The sequence below is a fragment of the Rissa tridactyla genome, chromosome 3 (genome assembly GCF_028500815.1).
Source record: "Rissa tridactyla isolate bRisTri1 chromosome 3, bRisTri1.patW.cur.20221130, whole genome shotgun sequence".
Lineage (NCBI taxonomy): Eukaryota > Metazoa > Chordata > Aves > Charadriiformes > Laridae > Rissa > Rissa tridactyla.
In genome coordinates this window covers 53,021,556-53,047,984 of record NC_071468.1, presented here as the reverse complement: position 1 = coordinate 53,047,984, position 26,429 = coordinate 53,021,556, and the positions used below count along the sequence as shown (strand labels likewise).

At 40.3% G+C, this 26,429-nt stretch overlaps 1 protein-coding gene across 2 annotated transcripts in view; it reads left to right on the top strand.

The window, feature by feature from the left end:
- Positions 1-26,262, top strand: part of IGF2R (insulin like growth factor 2 receptor) — a 60,072-nt gene extending 33,810 nt beyond the window's left edge. The window contains exons 23-48 of one of the 2 annotated variants that reach the window (XM_054193911.1): positions 712-879; positions 1,932-2,075; positions 2,953-3,131; positions 4,372-4,459; positions 5,862-6,068; positions 6,430-6,560; positions 7,264-7,361; positions 8,220-8,356; positions 8,983-9,173; positions 9,835-9,961; positions 10,340-10,462; positions 11,433-11,695; positions 12,215-12,427; positions 13,329-13,478; positions 14,572-14,733; positions 15,258-15,465; positions 15,863-16,009; positions 16,471-16,705; positions 17,669-17,805; positions 18,841-18,955; positions 19,889-20,035; positions 21,896-22,080; positions 22,574-22,760; positions 23,859-24,023; positions 24,619-24,688; positions 25,113-26,262. In XM_054193911.1, coding sequence (XP_054049886.1) covers positions 712-879; positions 1,932-2,075; positions 2,953-3,131; positions 4,372-4,459; positions 5,862-6,068; positions 6,430-6,560; positions 7,264-7,361; positions 8,220-8,356; positions 8,983-9,173; positions 9,835-9,961; positions 10,340-10,462; positions 11,433-11,695; positions 12,215-12,427; positions 13,329-13,478; positions 14,572-14,733; positions 15,258-15,465; positions 15,863-16,009; positions 16,471-16,705; positions 17,669-17,805; positions 18,841-18,955; positions 19,889-20,035; positions 21,896-22,080; positions 22,574-22,760; positions 23,859-24,023; positions 24,619-24,688; positions 25,113-25,514 — 4,379 coding nt within the window. In that variant the 3' untranslated portion in view covers positions 25,515-26,262. Of the gene's footprint in view, positions 1-711; positions 880-1,931; positions 2,076-2,952; positions 3,132-4,371; positions 4,460-5,861; positions 6,069-6,429; positions 6,561-7,263; positions 7,362-8,219; positions 8,357-8,982; positions 9,174-9,834; positions 9,962-10,339; positions 10,463-11,432; positions 11,696-12,214; positions 12,428-13,328; positions 13,479-14,571; positions 14,734-15,257; positions 15,466-15,862; positions 16,010-16,470; positions 16,706-17,668; positions 17,806-18,075; positions 18,261-18,840; positions 18,956-19,888; positions 20,036-21,895; positions 22,081-22,573; positions 22,761-23,858; positions 24,024-24,618; positions 24,689-25,112 lie in introns of those variants that run through there. The other variant, XR_008465210.1, reaches the window with a different exon arrangement.
- The last annotated feature ends 167 nt before the right edge of the window (positions 26,263-26,429 follow it).

Genomic DNA, 26,429 nt, shown 5'->3' with positions numbered 1-26,429 from the left:
CACATGCTCCTGAATGTTTGTCCTCTGTACAAATTGCTATGTTGATATCTCTTATTTTCACAGATATGATGTTTTCATACCTAATACGCAACAGGCAACAAGTGATTGAGCTCTTGTGTGTTTTGCTTTGAGAGTTTCCACCATTTTGATAATACTAGGATACATTGATGACGAATACTACTTCCTCCACATAATTCTGACACTTCTCATAGGCTATGGAAGGGAGGACTCAACAGAACTTAACATATGCTGCTTAAGTAGCATGAGTATTACTTGTTCTACACTGATTATGCTGAACTTCTTACAAACAAAACCCCCAAACCCAAAATTTTGTTGTGTGATGTAATTTAGAGGTTGCTGGTACAACTGACTTGATGTTTTATAGGTTTTCTGTTTCTTCATGTCAAATATATCATGTCAAAGACCTAGGAAGCACAGTTCAGTGAAGGTAATTATGCTCTTGAAATGTGTCAAGGCATTCTGGTCTCCCATTTGGAGACACAGTTGTGGCAGCTAGGCAATTTAGCACAGGTCTTTAAAGAAGGCCTTGTGTATTTATAGTTAAAAAAACCCATAAACAATAAGGTAGTGTTTTCCTTGAAGCAGTTAGCAATAAGAAACTGTTTGAAAATTTTCAAGTCAAGTCTTAGCTTGAACTCAAATTCAAATATTCCCAAGTGAACCAGCAGCAGATAAGTGTTTGTTTTACAGGAACATCAGACACGTTCACGGTGACTTTCATTTGTAATGATTCATATCCTGGAGAGCTTAAGTTTGTGCGTGAAGAGATAAACAGTGTGCTGAACATCCATGATACTTTTTTTGAGTTTCACACAGCTCTGGCCTGTGCTCCTGCTCCTGTAGACTGCCAGGTTACAGGTAAGTACCTGGAATTTGGGTGGGCTCCGTCCAACAAAAGTTGGAAGGATTAACTGAACAGCAAACTTCTGCAGAGGAGGGCTTTAAGAATACCTGTCGTGAAGACATTTGTAAGACTTGAAGTATTCATAGGAGTTGTAGAGTGGGAGAGGAGGTAGGTTGTTTGAAGCAGGCGAATGTGGAACATTAGCAGTATATGCAAGAGACTGATAATTACTTTGAAAACCTTTAATCCTTATCATGGCTGGGTGCTGCTTCAGCCGAACTTTGAAGAAAATGGGTAATTTGGTATTGTCCTCTGGAAAAATGCACCTGTGAATAGTGGAATAGTTACTTGTGGGAAGTAACTGCTAAGGGAACTGTCGTGGTTTAACCCCAGCTGGCAGCTAGGACCTCACAGCCACTTGTGCAGTTCTCCCCCTTCCCCTGAGAAGGGCAGGGAGAAGAGGGAGAAAAGGAGAGGAAAGGGAAAAGGGGGGGAAAAAACTCCTCTTGGGTTGAGATAAAGACAGTTTAATAGAACAACAGAAAAGGAAAATAACAACTATAATCATAATGACACAAGTCACTCTAACCACCTGGTGAACTGGTACCTTCCTGAGCAATGATCGTGGATTCCAGCCCCCCTGGCCAGGCCAACGTTTATATGCTGAGCATGACGTCTATGGTACGGAATATTCCATTGCCATTTTATTGTTCTCTCTATGCTCCTCAGCTTCTATGGGAAGCTGAAAAGAGTCCTTGAAAAGTATAAACATCACCTAGCAACAATTAAAATAATATGTATTATTGACATTCCTTTCACAACAATCACTAGAAACAAAATTAACTTTTCCAGCTGAAACTGACAGGAACTCTGTTCTATGCTTGGTGTAGTGACATTTTTTTTATGGGAACAGTACCTTGTCTCAATGGATATCTAATGTGATTCTGAAAATTACTTTGAATGATGTGTATTCATCAGTGGAAATTGTATCATTTCAAACCCAATACTGCTGCAAGTATCTAATAAGTCATCTTTTAGATTACTGTATGTATCGCATCTCTTTCAGATGCTGCTGGCAATGAGTATGACTTAAGTGACTTGAGCAAAGAGGGTGAACCATGGGTTGCTATAGACACTTCAAAGGATGCAAAGAAGAGAACATTTTTCTTGAATGTCTGCAAGCCTTTGCCCTATGTGCCTGGATGCCCTGGTAGGCCAAGTGGGAAGCATTTCTTAACTTGTGATTTCTGATGCAAAACCATATACGCAGAATGACATCCCTAGTTGTTTTAGTAGAATTGCCCAGGGAAGGGCTGTGGCTGCCCCATCCCTGGAAGTGTTCAATGCCAGGCTGGATGGGGCTTTGAGCAGCCTGGTCTAGTGGGAGGTGTCCCTGCCCATGGCAGGGGGTTGGAACTAGATGATCTTTGAGGTCCCGTCCAACCTAAATCATTCTATGATTTCTTGAATCCTGCCCATTAAGTCACTGAACTTGCATAAACCTGGGTGAGGTATATCAAGGGTAGAGTAAACAGACTTTCTCAAACTGAGAGCAGTCTTAACGCTCACCAGGACTCTTGTATTAAGATGTGTGGGAATGCATTTAGGAAAAATGCATTGGGGGTAGTATTTGCCAGTATCCTCGATTTTTTTTTTTTTTTTTTTTTTTTTAAATTTTATTTTTAAAGAAGAAAGGAAAGTTAAATGTTGTTGAAGCCTCTAAACTGAATGAGGCCAGAATGAGAAGCTTATACTATGTCTTACTGCACTTCTAGCCAGTTTGATTTATTTAACCTGTTGCTGTAGTCTTCTATCAGTCTGTAGGAGCAGGTAAGTTAGTGCAGTTTTAAAGATTTCAGTGAATGCAGGACAGTAATTTGTCCTACCCCTCAAAGGCTTTAGGCACACGATATCTCTAACTCTGTTTATGAAAACACTTCTGTTGTGTTTTGCTTCAGGAGTTTGAGACAGTCTGATTTAACACTCAAAGCTCCCTTAAAGCTACTCCATTATGTCATTTTACAGTAAAGTTAACTCTAATTGTCAAAGCTTTGAACTAAAATACAAGCTTTTTCTTTCTCCTGTAGGTGGTGCCATAGGATCTTGTGTGAAATACACTGACAGAAGTGAGAACCTTGGAGTCATTCAGATAAACCCACAGGCTGCTACTGATGGGTCATTAAGCATTATTTACTTGAATGGGGACACATGCAAAGATAAGCAACGTTATTCTACACGTATAATCTTCCAGTGCGATCAGACAATGGTAATTTTCTATGCTAATTGCTATTAATGAAGATTTTTAGAGCTTGGACTTACTATAACAAAACAAACAGTGTTTATTCCTTTTGGTGTGGAGAGGCTCATTCTGAAAAGCAGTATCTTGTATACAGGCTTTTCCCTTGCTTGTTCTCACAACTGCTTTCCTGGAGTTGTGTAGAACACAACAGTTGAACTCTGTCATGGAATTCTGTGAGTCACCAAAAGCAGCTCTTTGCTGAAAATGAGTACTGAAATTTGGTAATAGGTATTTTCCCCTTTAATATGTACCCCCTTTACTTTGAGGGTGGCAGAGCACTGGCACAGGCTGCCCAGAGAGGTGCTGGAGTCCACAGCCCAGGGGTAGCGACGGCCAATGCGGTCCAGTGTTAGCATGAGGATGAAGGCAGCTGGGAACTCGAAGAGAGCAGAATAGAGGAAATCCAGATACATGTTCCCAGCAGCTATTCCCATGTGCATGATGAGCCCCTGGTAGAGGACGGAGCTTGTGAACCTGGGCAGAGAACAGGGTGCAAATGAAGCCAAACCCTTTGGGAGAGAGTTCTTGCAAAGAACTGAGACTTGCAGCTGGTCAGGAGCAAAACAGGCTTCAATCAATGACGACGATTTAGGGCACTGAATGACACACCTACTGTGTCCAGTTCTGGGCTCCCCGGTTCAAGAGGGACAGGGAACTGCTGGAGAAGGTGCAGCAGAGAGCTACCAAGATGATTAGGGGACTGGAACACCTCTCTTATGAAGAAAGGCTGAGGGATTTGGGTCTCTTCAGTTTGGAAAAAAGATGGCTGAGGGGGGACCTTATCAACACTTATAAATACTTAAAGGGTGGGTGTCAGGAGGATGGGGCCAGGCTCTTTTCAGTGGTGCCCAGGGACAGGACAAGAAGTAATGGGCACAAACTTGAGCATAGGAAGTTCCACCTGAACATGAGGAGGAACTTCTTTCCTGTGAGGGTGGCAGAGCACTGGCACAGGCTGCCCAGAGAGGTGGTGGAGTCTCCAACTCTGGAGACATTCAAACCCCGCCTGGACGTGTTCCTGTGTAACCTGCTCTGGGTGACCCTGCTCTGGCAGCGGGGTTGGACTAGATGATCTCCAGAGGTCCCTTCCAGCCCTATGATTCTATGATATACTGTGCAACTGCAATAAAAAAGGATTCTGCGTGTATGTTTTGAGACTTGCAATGTAATTCTTAGTAAGCCTCCTTCATATGGCTCTTTTCTGTAGGGATCGCCGGTGTTTGAGCAAAAGGATGATTGTGAGTTCGTGTTTGTTTGGAAAACGTTGGCAGCATGTCCTGTTCACAAAGCAGAAGGTAAGTGTAGTTATTTGAGCTTTAAAATATCAAACAAATCTGTACAAGAAGTAAATACTTAGTGAAGCTATGTTTGTTTCTTGCCACGTGAATCTTTCTGTAAAAGGTAACATTAAAAGTATAATTTGGAATGACAGGCAAATGTACTTCCCCATCTAGGGAAAAAAGATAAAGTAATAGTGCTGTCTCTGACAAATCACAGTAGTGTCTTGTAAATCTTAAAGCATCGGGTTTCATGAGAACGCAGTTGATCCTGTGCCTGGCAAGTCATTCCCTGTCGTCTTACTGAAGACTGGAAGCTATCCTGTAAATTTGTCCTTGTTAGACAGTTGGGGAGAGACCAGCAGGGGAGTATCAGAGTTTACAGTTGACTCCGGGATGTGCAGGAAGGAATCATAGGTTCTAGTTCTGGTACTTGATTGCATCTTGGATGGGAAGTTGAATGTGCAGGTATCTACTCTGCCCTTGCAGGCTTTGTTTTGTAACTTACAGACAATGCCGTAAAACATTCCGATTTCCTGTAAAGGTTCTGTTGCAACAGTCCTAGATGTTATTGAAACTGCCAGTGGTCTCATGTGGCACAGGAGTAATGTTTACAAGTTACTACTCCGTAGCACACAATTACTGTGCAGGCCACTGGTCACAAGAGTTGTGGTTTTGAAGGGAAAGAAACTGATGGTCTTGTCTTTAGCTTGGTACTAACTTGGTGGATGATTGAGGGGAATATAATAATCATGTCATACAATCTAATGTTTTCGTGAAAGCTTCAGAATATTGAGTAAAGGGTCACTTTAAAACAGAGAACTTGATCAGCAGCTAAGTTAGTGATGTATATCAGCTGATTAGACTCATGAAACTAGAATTTTCCAGGACCTTTTCTGTATACGTCTTGGTAGACCTGTAAGCTGTGGCTAACGTTTCCTATGATCAGTTATTTCTTAACTCTGCAAACTTATAGCTGTTAAAAGAAGATGCAAAACTGACATCTAGGACAACTTTTGCTTCGGCCTTGTGACCTCGCTGTTCTTTCCAGATAATTAAACAAGTCCTGGACTTAGTGTCTTTGGTTCTGTACTTAACCTTCAGCATGGCTGAAGGAAGAAACTGTGAGGCCACGTTGAGGTAGTTTTTGACCTACAGTGTGACTTTTACATCTTGCTTTAGTGGTGGTTACAAAAGAAATGTTCCATTGGTAGCTTAGTCTCATAGTTCTAGATATCAGTGACTTCCCAAAAAGAGCTGCTCAGCTGGACTAAAGTGGTTCTTCAGTGTGACTGCCCTGAAGTGCCACTACTCATATTTGTGTCGGTATTTGTGCCAGTAAACCTTACTTGTCCTGAGTGTATTTGGCATGGCTCATAAATATAAAATTGTATTTTAAATTCTTAACTTTTCTTTAAAGGAGAGGATTGCCAGGTGAAAGATCCAAGGTATGGTCATGTTTATAACCTGAAGCCACTTTCCAATAAAGACATAAAAGTGAGTACAGATGAGTATGACTACTACTTCAGAGTTTGTGGAGAAATAACAGAACCTTGCAAACCAGAGGCTCACACTGTGTCATCGTGTCAAGTAAAGAAGATGGACAATACTTTCAGAAAAGTAGCAGGTATAACACTTGATTGGAAGGAACTTAAAGAATGGAAAGATTAACCAGGGCAAGAGGGATTCTTGCTGATCTTGTACGTCTTCTGAGATAAAGCGCCCTACCACTCTTGCTTCACTTGCAAATAAAATGTCATGTACATCGTTATCCTGACACACAATTTAGGAATGAGCTCAGCCCTACTGTACTGGAGTAGTACTCATTCAATAACTAGGTCACAAGTTTTAGGGGAAGGTTGAGGTCCTCCTGTCAGTACTTTATCATGCATGTTATTGCTGTCCATGCAACCCTGTTCCCAGAGGCATTACTGCAGTCATGTATTTACTGGATTAGCTGTTTACTTTTCTCAACTCTTTGCTTCTAGGCTTGCTTACAGAAAAACTGACTTTCAAAAATGGTTTAATAATGATCAATTACACAAGTGGAGAAAAATGTCATAAAATATACGAACGATCAACTGCCATATTATTCTATTGTGACAAGACTACGTCTGAGGTTAGTTTCAAAACATATACTTCCTGTATGTACTGTCTTCCAGAGTTGCCCTCTTCTTAATGTGTGGAAGGGTAAGGTGAAGAACATGAACTAACTTCCTTCAGGGACTGCCTAATTGCTTACAGATTAGGCAGGAGATTGAAAGGTCCTGTGAGGTAATAAAAAATGAGGAATATTTTGGATTTCCTGTTTATAGGAGGTACCTTTTTCATGCCCAAGGGAAGTCAGGGCTTGTTGTTCCTTTAAGGGATGCCTGCCATTAGCAAAGCTCTTGAAGCTTTTCTTCCAGAAATAACAGCCATTTCTTTGTAAGAAATAAAAGGTAGGAGGGTGAATCTGCAGGAAAGCGGGTATTACATGGCCAGACCAAAATAAGCTGGTTACTTACTTTTAGTATCTCTCTCTGTACTTTGCTTTCCTTCCTGTTCTTAAACAATGGTGCCTAGAGTTACTTTTGCTCTTCCCCTTATTTTGTGGAGGAGGCAGAAGCTCCTAATGGCTGCCCTTTTATCAAAAGTGTTCATGTGGATAAACTCAGGTTTGGGAGAAGCCACGCTTTCAGCTCGTCAGAGGCATAGTGTGGCTCTAAGATAATATGTAAATCCAAGTTTCTGGATCTTCTTGAAGCAAAACTGAAACATTTTGATAGTTTCAATGTTTCTAAATGAGAAAGTAATTTTCTTTTTGTATTTTGTTCTTTCAGCCTGTATTTTTGAAGGAAACTCCAGATTGCACCTACATGTTTGAATGGCATACTCAGTATGCTTGCCCACCTGTTAAATCCACTGAGTGCTCCTACAGGTAAGTTGTTTCCGCAAACTTAAAATGGAGCTGTATGATGACAGAAACAAATACAGCCTTATTGCAACTCGGCGCAATACTGCCATTTTAGCTGTTGTGTTTTGGCTTTTTCAGTAATCAGCTACTGTGCCATTCAATGCCAATGCAATGTATTTTAAGTAACTCTTGCAAATTGTGCTTCTTAAAACTAACTTCCCCAAAGAAAAATACTTTCTTTGAGCTTCTTCTGGGGAATGAGCTTAGTATTGAGGTGAATTGTTGGATATGCAGTTACTGATTGAACTCTGAGTGTGTTAGGTTGTTACAAGTGTCTAGTTATTATTTAACTATAGCTACTTTAAACAAGAATACAACTGCTGTCTGTTTGGAACTTCCACAAAACAAAGCTCCAGGAAAAATGTCATGTATTTCTGTCACAACCAAATATTAGCTCATTAAGACTTGATAAGTGGGGTCAAATGTGGCTAATAATTGGCCCAGAGTCTTAACATCTGTCATCATGATAGGTTTCTACCCTAAGGTAAACCAATCCACTGAAACTGACTGTGCATTTGTGCTTGCCATGCGCTGAAAGCCTACATGCTTCAATGGAAAGTCAGAATTATTCTTGCATTGGCTGAGGGCTGTGTGCACCTAGACAGTTACTGTGGGGATGGCTGGTGCAGTGATATATCACTGTACTTAATTTGAGGTTTGTAGGGAGCAATGAGTCTCGTGCAGAGTTCCTTACCAGCATGATAATCTGCTTATAGAGTTATTAGGTTCAAAGTTGTTGTAGTAACTTAAGAATTGGAATTTACAATTACTTGATTTTTTTTTTTAATGCCTCTTAATTTGAATCCTTTGTCTTTCTTACAGGGATAATGAAGGAAACTTCTATGACTTCTCATCTCTGACACGGCATAGAGAGAATTGGGAGGCAATTGCTCTATCTGCTTCTGCACAGAAATACTATATTAATGTCTGCAAGCCCTTAGTACCATATGGTGCTGCACGTAAGAGCAAAATAAAAATTGATTCTTGCTGTAGTTAGAGGAGGCAAGTGGTAGGACAGTACTGCAGAGTCAAAACATCGCAAAGCAAATTACGTGGAGACAGTGGTGTAATTTCAGCACCGGAGGGAAGGGTAGATTGTGGGCCTGATTTCCACCTGCTTGGCAGCTGAGATTCACTAGTAGCTTTTCTCTTCTCTTGATGACTTCAGCACTCTAGCTTTTCCATCCTCGTCCAAAGTCTACTATAGCTCTTCAAGATTAAAAAAAAATAAATCTTTTGGCACAATGTGTTAACTTCAGAATTTTCTCTGTGGTATGTTCCGACTGAATCCACATTTTGTGCAGTGGAAGACCAGGTAGCAGACTAGCCTTTCACTCTGTGTAGGAGTCTGCTTCCCCAGTAGTAGCTACCACTACTTTCTTCATGACCTTGAGTGAAGTGAGGCAGTTGCTGCTACTTGTGATTTTGCAGGAAAAAAACCCACCCCAATGAGTATAGTTTGGACAGTGGTTTGGAGATAGATCAGCCATAATACACCTGAAAGTAGAGTAGTGTAGCTTTATTCCAGGCAAGTAAGCCTTGATAGCATTTGGAGTAATAACACGGTTTTTGTTCATTTTTATAGGTTCCTGTCCTTCTGATGCTGCTGCCTCCCTCATGGAGGGTGCAAAATGTACCAGTCTTGGGGAAGTGGCTGATGGTCCCCGGTGGGAAAATGGTATTTCTCTTCTGAAATATATTAATGGGGAGCAGTGTCCAGATAAAATTCGCAAGAAAACAACGATACTGCGCCTCAAGTGTGATGAAAGCAAAATTGTAAGTGGACGACTTCTGGCGGGGTTTTACGTTTTCATGAGTTGTTCATACCACTGTACGTGTATGGAGAATGATGGGTAGTTCTTATCCATTCCCTAATTGTCTGTAGTTTGATGGGAGCCAGTCCTGTAAACAGACGGGTTTATAAGTACTTGAACTTTAGATGCTGAGCAGTTTTTAAGAGAACTTTTTGTACAATCTGATAACATTGATTTTTGTCATCTGTAATAGCTTCAAATTGTTTGTTTGTGTCTTGAAGATGAATGTATTGCAGGTTGGGAACTGTTTCAAGTAGTAAATAATGCTGTTGGCTTGGGTGTAGTTCTTAACTCTTGCCCATCTGTATGCCTTGCCATTAAGTAATCTTCTATTTGGTGAGATGTCTTACCCTCACCATTTGGATTTTCTGTTGCCCAGCCTTTAGTTCTCCTCTTGTCAAATTTATTGCTCCTGATAATGATTCTGCACTGTTGTGTATCTGAAATAGTCACAGTTAAATACTCTGTCCTTGGGTTAATTCATTGGACCATGCTGGTCTGTTAAGTCCTAGGACTGGCATTTGAATTGAGCTGAGCTACAGGCTTCAGCGATAACGCCATGGGGTGAAGTCTTACTGTATCACTCTGTAGAGGTGTTACTCTCCCCACTGTCTCATGTTTAGGAATCGAAGCCAGAACTTATAACAGCCATTGAAGATTGTGAATATACCTTCTTATGGTTCACCGCTGCTGCGTGTCCTCTTAAAAGCAATGTGCAAAATGACTGCCGGGTAACCAATCCTGCAACAGGTAAGGAGGAGGCCTCAGGATTTTGTATGTGGAAGAGGCTGCTGGAAGCAGTGCTACTGCGTTTGTGTTCTTGAGGGACTCCATTAGAAAAGGGCAGCATGATTTATCCTCTGGATAGTGACTAATAAGCTTATCGGTGGGAAGAAATACCTTGTAAGGTACTGCAATGTCCCTTGGAACATAAATAGTCTCTAGTTCTGAAACTAGTTTTACCTCTATTAATATGAGTTAGTAACCGTTTGCCTCTCTAAGCTAGCAGGCAAGCAGAGGCTGGTTGACCTTCCTACTATGTTAAATTACTGAAAGCTTTTAATACAAAGACAAAAAGTCTTGATTTTAAATCTGAAAAGATTAAATTATTCCCCCATCTGCCTACAGGCCACCTCTTTGATCTGACGTCGCTAAAGCGCGAGTCTGGCTATACCATCAGTGATTCACACAACAGAAAAATTGAGTTGAATGTTTGTGCTGAAGCTAAAAGTTCATGTGCTAGTGGAGCTGGTAAGCATCTTATCCTCTCTGATACTGTAATCGTTGACCATAGAGTACCCAAAGGATATACTTACGCTCAAGTTTACAGTAAAATCTGAGGGGCGGGGCTTACTGCAAATGTGGGAGGAATGAGCAGAACAGCTGTGTGGCTGAATTGGCTAGGAAAAGATCGTAAAACTGGTTTAGGAAATGAAGCGATGTATTCCTATCAAACCCCATTCCTAAACTTACATGGGCTCACTTGCAGTCCAATCCCTTTAGGTCCAAATGGGTGGGTGTTCTTTTGGATGTGAGGGCAGGAGTGCAGATGCTTCTACTGCACCTCTTGTCTGTTATCAAAAGGAAGTCACAAGGTTCTAGCTAGAATGATCTGAGCACAACAATTGCTCTGTAGTGATGTGTTGCTGTAATGCATCTGCACTGAGCCCTGTGTCTGGACTTCAGACCCTTGCCAGTCCCTGTTCTAGCTTTCTGTTCTGTTTTGGATGCTTCTGAAACATCAGTTCACTTGTATTTTAAGATGCTTAGTAGCAGGTTGAATTGCTAGCTCTTCTGTCAAACTGAATATGAGACAGTATTTAAGCATTGTAAATGCTAAAATTGGAGTATTGCTGGTGAATTAAAAATTGTTTTTGTGTAGTTAGAAGAATATACTGGATTGATTTTGTTTTTAAGAGGCATCTTAATAAAATTACATACAATCTGTCTGACAATTCGTTTTAATCTCTCAGTTTTCAGGAAAGTGGTAACCAAACACAGTGCTCTCTGATTGCGTAATTGCATATAAATGCAGTATGTTCTGTCTTTGTGTTGGTGCAGTTCAGCTCAGTTTAATGGCAACTCTGGATGGTGTGAAAAAGCCTATCTTTTGTAGGAAGATTAAAGTGAGACTAAAATCTTAAGTTTCCTGCTGTGCAATTTTGAAGGGCAGTTACATCAGACTTGTATGGTTTTGTTAATTTTTCTTTTTTTACTTCAGCTGTCTGCATCACTGGTGGTCCAAAACCAATTAACGCTGGAAAACTGAGTAAAACTTTAACTTATGAAGATCAAGTGTTAAAGCTTGTCTATGAAGATGGAGATCCTTGCCCTGCAGACCCTGAACTGAAGCATAAAAGCTATTTTAGCTTTGTATGCAAGTCTGATGTTGGAGATGACAGCCGGCCTGTTTTTCTGTCTTTTGACGAGCAGACATGCACTAGTTACTTCTCTTGGCATACTTCCTTGGCTTGCGAGGAAGAGGTAAGAATTACTTCTACAGAAAACACTTGTAGGTCTAAATTTCAGGGAAGGGGGCTAGGCATAATAGCAGTGTATGTGTTAAATATCTTGGGGGAAAGGTGTCTTTCTATAGTACAGAACCCAAGTTTGTGTAGAAATTCTCAAATACTTTTCTTACTAACTTTTTCAGCAGAGGTGAACAATACTTGGCAAATTTCTGGTTTGCATGGTGAGCCAAGTTAAAACTTCAACGCTTCAGAATAACTCCTCTGTGGAACCTACTTAGCTGCTTTTCTGTACAGATCAAATGGAAGCCATAGGGCATCTTCTTGGGAATTGATGGTTAAGATGGTTTTCGTATGCAGCTTGTAGGTGCTTATTATCTGTAGACAAAAACAATGACAAACGCTGCCTTACTTAAATCAAATCTGAAACTCTTAAGTGCAGCCGCATTTCTGACCTGATGAAGGACAGTGTGTTTGTCAGTAAATCAAAGCAAGTAATAAAGGGATAAGAGCAATAAAATGCTCTTTCTTATAGGTGACGTGCTCAGTATTGAATGGCAGTTCCATTATTGACCTGTCTCCCCTGATCCATCGCACTGGGTATTATGAGGCATTTGTGGATGAAGATACAACAGATGTTTCTCCAGACTTCTATATCAACATTTGTGAACCCCTCAATCCTATTAAAGATGTCAATTGCCCACCTGGAGCAGCTGTTTGCATGGTTCCTGTTAGTGAATCACCAATAGTAAGTACTATGCCTGGAATCACTGAAATGTGCGTTTCCCTGCCTAGTTTAAAATGGTATCGCTGCCTAGAAACCTGATTTGAACAATGGGTTAAAGAAATGGAATACAAAATCAAAATCTACCCTGCAAAATTCCCTTTCATCGCTTTTTCCTATGGAGAAGTAGTTTCCTGTCCTGAACCCCACCTTTTTTGGGTGTCAGAAGATTCCATACTGTGACAAACATGAAAAATTACTACAGAGATTTTTTTCATGTAGTGCTATGTGCCAAATACAGAGACTGGGGAGCGGAATGCCTCTTAGTCCACCGTTCTGTGGCACATAAATGGCATGCTTGATCCCATGATAGCCTGTTGCAATATGAAGCAGAATATGTCCAAGCATGCTCCAAAATGCATTTAGTACTTTCATGTCAGGACTTGACAGCTGCATGAATAGCAATCCTGTGACTGAATATTGGTTAACTTCACTGTTATTACCTTGAGAATTGGTGGTTCTTACCTTTTGAGGTCTTGTTTGGGAGCTGTAGAAGATGCACATAAAAAATTGAGTTTGTTTTCCATGAACTTCCACGTTGATCTACGACTGTACTCTATTGGTAGTGCTACACTATTTTTAAGTGATGGCCCAATGATTTAAAGACCAATCTACCTGTAAGATGCAGAACCTCCCTGGCTTTTGTCAAGCTTCATCAAAGAGTGTTTTGAGCCGCTCAACTTGTGTTTTGTTAGGATTGAAATGTAAAAACTGTTCTCGAGTATAGAATGCAGTTTTCAAAATTGCAGTAGTTGTGCTCCCATGTAAACCAAGCAGATGAATCTGAATTGATCTGAATCTCTGGGGTGATCTGAAATTTAGGTGTGTCCCATGTGTCTCTTAATACATGTTTTTGCTTGTGTAGGATATTGGTCGTGTTACTGAACCTCCCAAGTTAAACGAGGCAGTAAATGAAGTTTACATCACTTACAACAGCACTACTCCTTGTCAGATAAACAACAAATTGAACTATACTTCTCTTATTGTGTTTCACTGCAGCCAAGGAACTAGTCTGGTAAGACATCTATTAAACTTATGTTGATATTGGAGTGCAATGTGAAGTGTAGTAAACAGTGTTAGCTTTGTTTAAAACTAAATCAAGGATTTGTTTCTAGCATGTAAGGATGGACTTGTTTCAACAAGGAATATACTAAATATTTAAGTAGTCAAGGCTACAAATACTTAGTATTTATATTCTTAACCAGGCAAAACTTCATAGACTGCACAAACTTTAGACCTGAGAGTAGCAGGTTCTGATGATTTCAAGGATCAGATTCCACTGAAGTAATGTAGCGATAACTTATTGCTGGCGTTAAGCTTAATGCTGTATTGCAAGTTGTCTAGGTCCAAAAGCTTGTACTTGTACCACAAGCTAACATGAGAACCGGTGTAACTGTTTGGAAAGCCATTACTCTGAAATGTTTCCCATAGGTTGTAACCCTTTCAATAATCATTCACAGCTTTAAAAATTTGCATTTAGATACTTAGGTTGTTATTTGTGTTGACACCTGAACACTAAATTGAGGTTGCATGCTGGTGTGAATCTAACGCTTGACTTTTTTGAATGCTGTAGCGAACTGTAGAGACGCACTGAAGTATGATGTTTGACAAACTAGAGCTTGTTGAAGATACTCAGAGGAACCATTGTCCATCCACATGGGGCATGAGCTGAAACTCCAGGCAGCTCTGAATAATACACAGGCCATACTTATATTTTTATTTAAATTATGACAAAAGAAATAGCATTCTTTCTAAACCTTGACTCAGTGAACTTAACTTTCACTACCATAGAGAAACGCAGCTCTTTCACAATTTTGTTGCTGCTTGCAACTAAGCTGAACGTCAAAATCTCTAATTAATAAGAAAGCTTGTGTACTTACTTCAGTTACTGTTTTGAATGTTTTCCTGGGGCTAGGTAGAATGTACTTCACTTATAACTTTTTTGGTACTGGTTGTAATATGAAGGCACGGTGTTTGTCCTGCAGTCAGTAAAATCTAGCCTCAGTAGTAACTGAGGCTAATTGTTGGAGGGAAGGAAAAAAGCAGAAATAACAACAAACTCTCAAAAAATTAAACCTAATGTATCTTGCTGTGTTCTTTGGTAACAGGGCAAGCCAAAGATGATAAGGAAACTTGACTGCAGTTATGTGTTTGAGTGGGAAACTCCAGTTGTGTGTCCTGATAAAGTGAAAACTTTAGGCTGCTCTGTGACTGATGAACAGCTACATTATACTTTTAACCTAACCAATCTTTCTGGAAGACCATTTAAGGTAATGCCTTTTTGGTGGTGTCATTGATTTTTTTTTTTTAATTTATTTTTTAATTGCTCATTGCTATGAATATTTTAAGACTGAAGCAGGGTTTTCTTTTAAGCATCCTGGGGTGTGGGAGGAGATTGAAGCATGTGCTGCAGCTGTGGTCAGCATTGATATTTGTTTGGCCTCTGTCAGAGGTAATAATATTAGAGGGGAATAACATCAGGTTTTTAATGTTTTGGAGAGGGAAATTAATGGATATACTGATGGAGAAAGAAAGGAGAAATCTTCACCTGTGCCTGAATCTTAAACATGAAGACAACTCTGTTGAACAGACCATATCCTTGGTCCTACTTTATCTGCAGTTTTGCCATATTAAAGAAGACCAGACTTGCAAAATTTAGTTATCTTATTGTCCTCCTGCATTATGCAAGTACTGCATGACACTTGGTTTTTGAAGCGCTTGGGTGGTTCTTTGTGAGTATTAACTGGAGGCTCTGAGGCAGCTTTGTTTGTGATGCTTCTGGATGTCCCTACAGGTACTTTCTGGATCCAACAGTTACCATATTGGTGTATGCAGTAAGGCAGGAGATGTGCCCCAAGGAAAATGCAAAGATGGGGCAGTGTGTTTGACATCTGAAAGTGGTGTGTCATCTTTTGGAAACATAAAGGAAATGAAAATGGACTATAGCCATCAGGATGAAACTGTCATCTTGCAGTATACAGGAGGTGATCGGTGCCCTCCAGGTGAGATTGAAGCAGACCTATTCCTCGTGTAACAACTTGTCAGCTCTTTTTACCCTTAAAATACAAGGTTTTGTTGTGATAGGAGGGAAGCAACATGGATTTTTGCATACATTAATAGAAACATGTAGTTCCATTAAATCACATGCACCATACTAATCTGCAACATCAAGATGTATCCCCTAGAAGGGAGTGCAACTCTTCTGTGCAGATGATCATAGCTAACTGTACACTACATCCTAGTTTTCTAATTGGGTTTAGACTCAATGTTTCAGTATTTCTGTTGTCTGCCTGTAACTTTTCTTTAGTATTGAAGTACAGGCTTTGGATACGGTTCTGAATATGGATATGCCTGCTATTCCACTGCATGTTATTAAGAGGATATACCTTTCCTTCTCAGTGACTGAAAAGGGAGAGCTTTGTGTGTTCCCCTTCAAGTACAAAGGGAAGACCTATGAGGAATGTATTACAGAAGGAAAGAATAGGCTGTGGTGTGCTACAACTGAAAACTTCCAGGGAGATGGAAAGTGGGGATTTTGCGGTAACGGTAAGAACTTCCTACACTTCATGTACAAGGACCTGAGCTAACACAGGGAGTTAGCTATTATCAGGCCGGGCAAAAGATCTCTGGTGCAGTACAGTAGAAGTGAAGGAATAGGAGTGGGCAAGACAAGGAATCTATGGGACAAACCTGACTTTGTTCAAGTGACTAAGCAGAATAGTTTTGAAGTAAAAAGTTCATGCCTTTAGATCATGAGTATTCAAGTCATAAGAGAGGACTCTGGAGATCAGTCGTTTTGGAAGGAACGCTACTTTCTAAAAAAGCATGAAAGCTAACCTAGGGAATAAAATTGCTAGGAAAAGCATTTGTGCCTCTCTATTTGAAACAATACCTGATTAAAAATTTTTGTTGCTACCACAGAATTGCTACACTAAAATCCATATGTGCTTGAATGCCTCTTGCAAAGTATTTTTTTTCCCTTTTGTTCCCCGACCTTCCCCTTATAGCAACTGCAAGAAGGGAATCTACCATTATCTTCACATGTGATGAAAATGTTGGTGCTGGGAGACCACACCTTCTGAGTGAGACACTTGGCTGCGCTGTGACGTTTGAATGGAAGACTCAGGCTGTATGTCCTCCCAAGAAGATGGAGTGCAAGTTTGTCCAAAAACACAGAACATATGATTTGAGAATACTCTCTTCCCTGACGGGATCATGGATCTTTTTCCACAATGGGAATTCGTGAGTAGTGAGAAACTCCCAGGGAGCAGCTTGCTAATCAATACAGTTGAAGTTGTAATGTAGCATAGTACTTCTGTTTGGTCCCTGGTCAGGGTCTGTTTAAATCGCAGACAGTGTCTTAAAACTCGATGCTTAATACTGCATATAGACAAAAAAACAGAAAGGAACCCATTTTATCTGAAGAGGATGAATAATTACTGTCTTCATTACCCCTTCGCTGTATTGGTAACCATTTTAAAGGATGAATAAGTCTAATCTGAAAGCTTTTTAAGCCTTTCTATTTAAACTGTTATCTTAAAGTCATTTTGTAGTTTAAATGCAATTTTTTTGATTCTTAATCATGTTGAACAAAAATCTTAATGACTTAGTTGCTGTCTTTTGAATCAAGTGTGTAACTTTTTGTCTGAAGTCTAAGTAGGGCTTTTTTCCCCCAAATTCCTCTAAGTTGAAACTTAGAGGAAAATATGAATGGCAGGAAGTCATCAACCTCTCCAGCCTCCCCTCCTCCAGTTAGCAAATAGAAATGAGTTGGCAATGATGAGAGCATCTAACTCTAAACTTACGATAAGCTGGGGAGTGACAAAACTTGTTTCATTCACTGCCTTGATACTAGCTCCTCTGGTCTAATAAAACTTAACTGGTATAGCTCCAAAGATACGCTGTATTTAGCACAGTACCTTTATAGCTGGAAAAACTTTTGGGCATTTCTTGATTCAGTTCCAATTTCAAGTTTGGTCAAAATTGTGAACTAATCTGGTAAACGATCAAGCTTTTTGCACAGAGTCATTTATTTGAAAATGATAGTTAGAAGTAATCTGCTAAACCTTAGTACATGCTTTATTCTGTCAGCTAATTTCTTTCAACCTGTCTAGGTTCCTATGAGGATTCTAAAGTTTATATGTCATTCTTTCAGTTTAGCCTACATTAATTTTAAAGAAGTCTTGTCTACCACGTTCTCTGTAGGTACTATGTGAATCTCTGTCAGAGGGTACATGAGGGACCCACAGGCTGCCCTGAAAGAGCCAGTATTTGCAGGAAAAGCAACAATGGAGACGTTCAAGTTCTTGGACTTGTTCATACTCAGAAGCTGAATGTGACAGGTAGAGTTATTTTTGTTCCTGTAGAGAGCTAGAGATAGTTAAATCTTGCAAGCTAGCTATAGTGGTTCTTAAATTATGGTGAAGCCTTTATTTTGAAATATCTCCACCAGTGAATCTTCTGTTTTAAAAACCAAAACAGTAAAACTACTCCTCAAACTTAAAAAGTGGTGTTCAAGCCATGAGAAAACACTGAAGCAAATAAACAGTGTTGTCATTAAAGCTGTAAGAAGTGAATCGTTCACCTGAACATCAAGAAACGCTTTTTTACAGTGAGTGTGCCAGACCACTGGCACAGGTTGCCCAGGGAGGTTGTCGAGTCTCCTACCTTGAAGATATTCAAATGCCATCTGGACACGGTCCTGGGCAGCTGGATCCCAGTGGCCTTGCTTGAGTAAGGGGTTTGGACCAGATGACCTCTAGAGGTCCCTTCCAACCTCAACCACTCTTGTGATTCTGTAAGTGTGGGAGGGGGAATTATTTTTGTTCATCCTGTTTTGGATGACTTGTTCTATGTGCATTAACTTCTTCAATTAAAGCAGCATGTGAAAGGTGACTAATTGGCTTCACTCTTAAGGAATAAAAAAAAATTCTCAACCTTACTCAAGCTTTTAGTTTAAAGAATATTTTTTTAAAATTGCTGTTGAGTTTGTGAAATCGGGGGAAATTTTCCATCCAGCTACAAAAACTATGGGATATATTGCATGTGTTTATTGCCTGAGTTTGTTTATAAATGGGTATCTTCATCTACTCTTATGTTTAAAAAATGATGTGTTAAATGTAAACATTTTTATGAACATACTGGTGACCTGAACACACAATACGATGTAAATACAAAGGTGTCTGAAGAGTGATTTTTAAATTATCATCAAGGTGAAGGCCTCAAATTAATCAAGTACTGTAATTGGTATATGGTCTATGCAGGGGACAAAGAAATCCTCGAAGTTAGTCTAAAGTAATGAAATCTGGAGAATGAGCAAAGGGCATTTCTGACAGCTGCTTACAAAAACCCTGAGTGTCACCGTTCTTCTCTTGTAGGTGATACAGTGTACATTAGTTATTCCAGTGGGCAGGAATGTAGGAAAAACAAAAAAGTAACGACAATTATAGAACTGAAGTGTGCAAAAACAGTTGGCATGCCCATGCTGCAGAGGTGAGTAACAAATTAACATACCACTGATCTTCATGGTTTATTCCTTTGTACGTCTCTAGTGAACTCTAAGTCTCAGGACAGTGACTGTCCGTTCTTTTGGACAGTCTCTAAAATAATCCTTGGTCTGTACTCGTAAGACATGGGTCTTCTGCAGTTTCTGCACCTGTTCACTTCCATAAACAATTGTATTCTGTATTTATCTTAAAATTTCTGGGCAAAAAATTTAGGCGTCGTACTTTAAGATTAGATTGAACAATGGCAGGGATGCTGTGGTTTTCAATGTAATGTCAGTTGTAGTATAACCACTCTTAACTTTGCTCAACATCTGTTTACTGCAGATAAGTGATTGAGCTAATAAAACATGGGTTATTGTTGCCTCAATAGAGATTATTTAACTAGTACGCTGTCCAAAGTGAGGTATAGATGCAAGATCACAAATACTAAGAAAGGTTGATGGCCTTTTGCTCAGTCTGGTTTTGGTTAACTGTATATTGTCTGTAGAGTTGGAAAACTCAGCAAGATGCTCTGTATGAATCAAAGAACTAGGCAGCAAAATCTGACTAGCTTATGCTCCTTGTCCTAGTTAAATAACATGCAGCACATTAAACCTGCCAAGAGCAGCCTGACATGTTTGTTAGCCGAAATATTTTGATAAAACCCTCTGGTACACGGGGTAACTTCTGGAACTTTTGAAGTAGGAAGCCAAAGTGCAGCCAGGTCTTTTTAGGTCTTGGAACTGCAGAAAAAATACAATGCAACTCTTCAAGTAGCTTTTTTTTTTGAGTGCTACTTGACTGTTTTAGCTTACTCTTGGCATAATGCTTAGGCAGGACATTCCTACACGTGGGTTAGCAGCTGTACGTCTTCCCTTTCTCAAGATAGTAAGTATTTGTTGCTCTTCCCTGGAATCATGAGTTGTCTGTTGTTTGGTAGGATTGATGAAGAAAACTGTGCTTACTACATCACTTGGGACACACGTGCAGCTTGTGCTGTGAAGCAGCAGGAGGTGGAGGTGGTGAACGGAACAGTTATTAATCCTGCAACTGGGAAGAACTTCTCTTTAGGAGATGTTTATTACAAGTAAGTAAAACCAAAAAAAAAACCAACCACCAACCAAAAAAAGTCCCCACAACAACCAAACAAAACCCCCTCCCAAACCATACCACTTTAGTCCTCTAGAACTGTACTGCGAGAAAAGACAGCTTGGTGTGTCTGTTATCACAGAATCATAGAATGGTTTGGGTTGGAAGGGACCTTAAAGATCATCTAGTTCCAACCCCCCTGCCATGGGCAGGGACACCTCCCACTAGACCAGGCTGCTCAAAGCCCCATCCAGCCTGGCCTTGAACACTTCCAGGGATGGGGCATCCACAGCTTCCCTGGGCAACCTGTGCCAGTGTTTCACCACTCCCATAGTAAAGAATTTCTTGCTAATACCTAATCTAAATCTCCCCTCTTTCAGTTTAAAACCATTACTCCTCGTCCTAACACCACACTCCCTGATAAAGAGTCCCTCCCCATCTCTCCTGTAGGCCCCCTTTAGGTACTGGAAGGCTGCTATAAGGTCTCCCCGGAGCCTTCTCTTCTCCAGACTGATTATTCTGTTATCTGAATATTCTATGTTGCCTTAACGGTTCTTAGCTGTCAAGTGGAAACAGCACTGAATTCGCCTCGTACCAATGACTGACTTAAAGGCCTGATTAATAGTGTCGCTCACAGCTGGGCTTATAGCTTTGAGCACGTCCAGATGTACTCAAGACTAGTCTAAAGCCTGCACATACTCACCTTGATGTTAGGTCTCTTTACTGTGGGTTATTGTTCTCTTCCATAGTGTGTAGACATTAGTTCAGTGCCAGAGAACTTGATGGTTTTCACCTAGGCTACTGCTTGGCTTTTTACATAGCACCTTTTCTCCCACTCAGATGATCCATAGGGAATTAGGAAACCATGCTTCAGAAGCCTTAAAAGTGAGGAAGGACAGCTCTGGAGGAATGGTCAAGCATGACTGAACGCGGGAGAGGGGAGGGGAAGACCAGCAGTTACGCTGACTGTACTACAACGTTGCACATAACTCTGGTCCAGAATCTCTTACAAAATGTCAGTGCTAGTGTTACGGAAGGAAGTCTGCCCGTACAAGTGTTATGGGAAGAACAAGCTCTCCTTGCAGGGCACAAACCATTAGTGTGCAGGATTGGAGTAACTGAGCAGAGCATTGTGAATAAACCTGCTGTACAAACGTGCTGATAGCGTTACAAGTATAGAGAAAAAATAAAAATCAAACAGGCCTGGATGAAACAGGGGAGGAAGTCAGGGCAAAAATAAAACTTGGTGTAAAGGGCAAAAATAAAACTTGGTGTAATGTTGAGATTAAAGGCAGGTCATATTTGAGCAAGCTCAGCCTTTGAGCAGGTGCCTAGAACAAATAGCTATGAACCTCAGAGCATTCTCACTCTGACCAGCAGGATGAAAGGATGCAATTGTAAATAGTACTCGGGTAACACGCATAGAACTAGTTACCCTTCTGGAGAAGACAGCTAAGCTATGCTATTTATCGTGGCTATAGAGCACACCGTGCGGTTCTTATGGTCAGTAGGCTAGCTTGTGTATGAGCTGCTGGATCATGCTTTTGTCTCCAGTTTATCTTACTCCTTTGGAGGTATTTACATGCTCATACACCCATTGAGGGCAATATAACTAGAAAAGTTTTGCTTTTTGTGCTTTCTTAGAAAGATTATATTTATGCTAAATATAATCCTCATTTGTAATGTTCAGGGAGGAAGCCTCAGTCCTGCATCTTTACCGGCTGCTGAATCAGTCATTCCAACTTGCTCTAGAATCAAACGGTGGTAGCAGCTACCACTGTTGCCTGTCTTATGTCTGGGGAATAACCTAAATCTGTGACTTTAGACTTAAGGATAGACCTGCCCTCTGTTTCCTCAGGTTGTACACGGCTTCTGGTGACATACGGACAAACAGCGATAAATACGTATATGAAATTCAACTTTCTGGTATAAGAAACTCAAGTTTCCCAGAATGCTCTGGAGCAAATATCTGCCAGGTTAAAACTAATGAACGTCGCTTTCGGAGAGTTGGTTCCGCCAGGAAAGCTAAATACTATGTTAACGGTAAGTACTTGCTCACTAGCCAGAATTGCTTGATACTCTGTGTGAATTGCTTCAGCAGAAAATGGTTCTTGTTTCACAACATCTGTACTAATCCATTTCTGTGAAGGTATCCAGAGTCTGCCTAGCAGAATTTAGGTTGGTGGGTTTTTTTTTTTCCTTCTTATTGTGTAAGCTCAGTGGTGAGTGTGGCCTTAATAGGGTTTGGGCTTGAGACTTGTTGAAAGACTTTGGAAAAAAAACGCAAGATAGAAGACGTGGTCTTCTGTTTTCCACTGCGCTTGTGCTGCATAAGCAGTCATCTTCTTTACGTAGCTACTTTTTCTTGCGAAGAGCTTAGCCCATGGTTCCATAGCAACAGATAGGATCAGCTATGTGAAAGTACAAGCTCACCCGCAAAGCTGTTACTGCAAAACAAATACCTAACTTTCCAGGGCCTAGTGAACAGAGTGTTCTCAAGGAAGTAGTAAACTATAAGATTTTCTTCTCGTTGTAGATGATGACTTGGATGTCACATTTTCATCAGACTCCAGATGCGGTAAAGATAAATCAAAGTTTGTGTCTTCAACCATTTCCTTCCACTGCAATCTGCAAGCAAAGGAAGGCATCCCTGAATTCCTTCATGAGACAACAGATTGCCAGTATTTATTTACCTGGTACACAGCTGCTGTGTGTCCGTTAACGTGAGTAGTTAACCGTTTCTGAAAGCAGCTTTTATCGGCACTTCTCAGCTAAAGCCTTTTTTGTATTTGCTCATCACAGTGATTGTGGAAAAAATGAAAAGCTAAAATAGCAGTAGACTCACAGGTAGATGGAATTGGTGTTCGTGTATGTGATGCCTGGCACATGACCACTAAATAAAAGCGTGCCAAGTTGATTTGCACCTAAGGCTGCTTGTTTACATGGGAAATGGAGAGTTGTGGTGGAATTAATATTATTATTCTGAGTAAAACCTACTGTAGCTACTGGAACATGATGTTTCATGCTACTGAGAGAAGTAACCAATATTTGGGTAAGGTTTTTTTGTCCTCCTTGCCTTACTGTCTGGAAAACTTTAAAGCCATGGCAAAGACTGCCTTCCCCTCTATCTGCCTACTCCTTTAGGCTGGAGTGCAAATCATTATAGATCTTAGAGGAATAATGAGGTATTTCTGCAATTAATTATGATCAGCTTATCTACAGATCCAAAGAGGAGTAATGAGGTGACAGTGTTAAAAGCAGTGACTGGATCTAGGTACTTACTGGCATTCTTGACATGCTGGCAGCCTCACTGCGAAGAATGGTGTGACAACTACCAGTACTGTTCACTTTCTGGCTGCTAGCTTGAAAACGCAGGAAAACTGCTTATTCTGGTTTAAACAGGCAATTAGTTATTGAGGTCTGTGTAGTTCCATAGTAAGCTGGAAGGTAAGTAATTGCTATCACTTTTGCAGCTTGTTCAGGTGCACATTTGGTTCCAAAATAGCAGCTTTGTGTGGATAGCTGCTTCTGTGTAAGCTCTAGAGTGTTTAATTGTGCACTTCAGTCTTGACTGTAATCAGTTTTATGCACTCTTGGAAAGCATATGAGTATGTAGGCACAGTACATACATTTTTTTTTTTTTTTTCAGTGATTTTTACTTAGAACAAAATCCCCTGAATTCAGTTCTTTATAGCTTTTGGGTAAGACTGAGAGGATGGTGTGGCATGTTTAATTTCTTTGAATCCACTGTTTCTAATCCAGTTTGGTGCAACTCGTCAAAAAATCTTACTCATCCTTTTCTCCCCAACTTATGTTACTAGATCAACCATTGATCCAGGAAGCCACGAGCATCAGACTGATCAGGAGGCCCAAGTACATAAAGGCCTTTCAAGGAGAAGTCAGGCTGTTGGTGCTGTGCTGAGTGTCCTCCTGGTTGTTCTCACTGCATGCCTAATAATCTTGCTGTTCTACAAAAAAGAGAGGAGGTAAGAAATGATTGGGGGGTTTAGAAGTTTCTTTGGTAGAACTTGGTTTCCTCAGTGAAAGAGAAGTAGTGAACTTCAGAGATTTCAGTTCTGTTTTTCGGTTGGCAACATCAACTGCTAAACCACTGGGTTTTTTTATGAATTCCGCATTGCTGTCTGAAGGCCCATGTAAAGAGGGCTGGACTACACAATTGAATTGGGCTAGTCTCTATTGTGAACAGCTGCCAATTAAGGAGGATAAAACGATGTGACAAATACCTCTCCTTTTATGGTGTTAAACCGGAACCATGCAACAGTGGTGGGGAACAAGTGCGAATCCAGCTGATTCTCTGCTTTCCAGACAAGTTTGGGTTTTTTTTTTTCCCTTAGACGTGAATGCCAGAGGTGTTTCAGAGCAGTCACTCTGAAGCTGTGTGTTAAGGGGGAAGATCATCATAGACTGAATTTTTTTAGTGGTTCAGGGTCAAGTGTCACTCTGCGATAGCTTGCAGCTTGTTTGGTGAAATGATTTATGTTGATGGTAAAAATCCAGTGAAGTGAGGGCTAATAAGGGGGATACCAGTCTCCACAATGCAACATTCTTCCTCTTCTCTAGGGAAATCGTAATAAACAAGATAACGAACTGCTGCAGAAGAACATCCGGTGTTGCCTACAAATACACAAAGGTAATACAGTGGCAAAATCGAAGGCTTTGTTTCTTCTTGAATTTTCTTAATATAAAGCTTTCACTAATGAATAAATAAATCCCCTTAATTCCTATTTCTGTCAGTATATGGAAACCATACCATTTGGCTTCAGGAAAGCCACATAGCTGAGATATCTACATTTTTATAGTGAAATGGGAAAGGAAGATAGAGTTAAGGAAATGTCCATAAAAAGCCAAATAACACATACCTGTACAGGAAGAGAAAGAAGTCTGTTTCAGACACAGTGAAAAGCAATCGTAACAGCATACTACTATGGTATCACTGTCTTATGACTAAGTTAAAGCCAAGGCCGTGTGTGTGGTGTGAGGTCTGACAATTGGGGGAGATCAGCATGTGGCAGTATATGCAGTCTTCTCTTGCATATTTATTTTTTTTCTTGCAGATAAACAGTGAAGAAGAAGCTAATGAGAATGAAACAGAGTGGCTTATGGAGGAAGTGGCAGCACCAAATCAAAGGACAGCAAAAGGAGGGCAGGAGAACGGTCACATTACTACCAAGTCTGTTACGTCTGAAGCCTTTACCTCTCTCCACGTGGATGACCTGGACAGTGAGGATGAAGTGTTAACCATTCCAGATGTAAAGATTCAGACAGGAAGAGGACTAGACAAGAGCAAGCACCCACAAAAGAAGCCACCCAGTCTTGGAAGTGATGACAAAGCTTATTTGCTGAATGGGGGAAAAGAAAGGAAAACAAAAGCCAAGCCAGGCCAACAGCAGGCACAGAACTCTACAAATACAGTATCGTTTCACGATGATAGTGATGAGGACTTGTTGAATGTTTAATAACCCCTCTTGTGCCTAATCAAATATATATAGAGAGATTATATATAACGGGACAACACTTCCAACCAAATATGAGGACTTCAGCCTGAAAGATTTTTCTGAATTTTGCCTTTAACAAGAAACCATTGAAAAGGGAAGAAGAGAAAGATTTCTTGGTTGTTTACAATGATCTGTTCAGTAAGGCTGGATTTCTAACATCCAGTTGGCTGAGTTATGTTGACTCTCTCTAGCCAGGACACTTTTTTTTTTTTTAAGCCTCAGCATAGATGTGAAATGCCTGCTTAAAAAAAAAAAAAAGAAACCTTTGAAAGGAAAGGATTAAGGCTTAATGAAGCCCCTGGCTCCTGAGACTCAAGTTATCTGACTACTAACATTTTATCTCCTTGTATTTATTGATCCTCACTACTCAGGTTTGCTTAATAGCAACGTGTTCTTCCTGCCGGCAGGGTATTATTCTATGGGTTCACCCATCGTAAGACAAGGAAAAAATATAACTTTTGTGTGTTGGGATGATTTGATGTAAATTTTGGAACTGGTCTAATTTATCCTGTAAATTTGAATATTCGTTCTAATTTAAACAGATCATTGATTCAGAGGTATTGACTGAAAGGTACAACTGTATAGCTTTAGCCTGAAATGGTTGCTGTTCTTTGCATGATATTTTTTTGGTACTGGTCTATGACTGACTTCATCAGTATTTGCCTAAGCAGCTGACAAGCACCCAAAGACTTCTTTTTTTTTCCCCCCCCTAGATTATGGCTGGACTAGGCTGACTGCACAGAGAACCAGAATTTTCAAGGATATAAAGGCAGAATTCCTGTAATACATCTGCACTGCCCAGTTTGTCACCGCCAAGAAAAGCCCAACCATTAGAGGAGCTCCAATCGGCACAATACCTCTCTCTGGTATTAATTA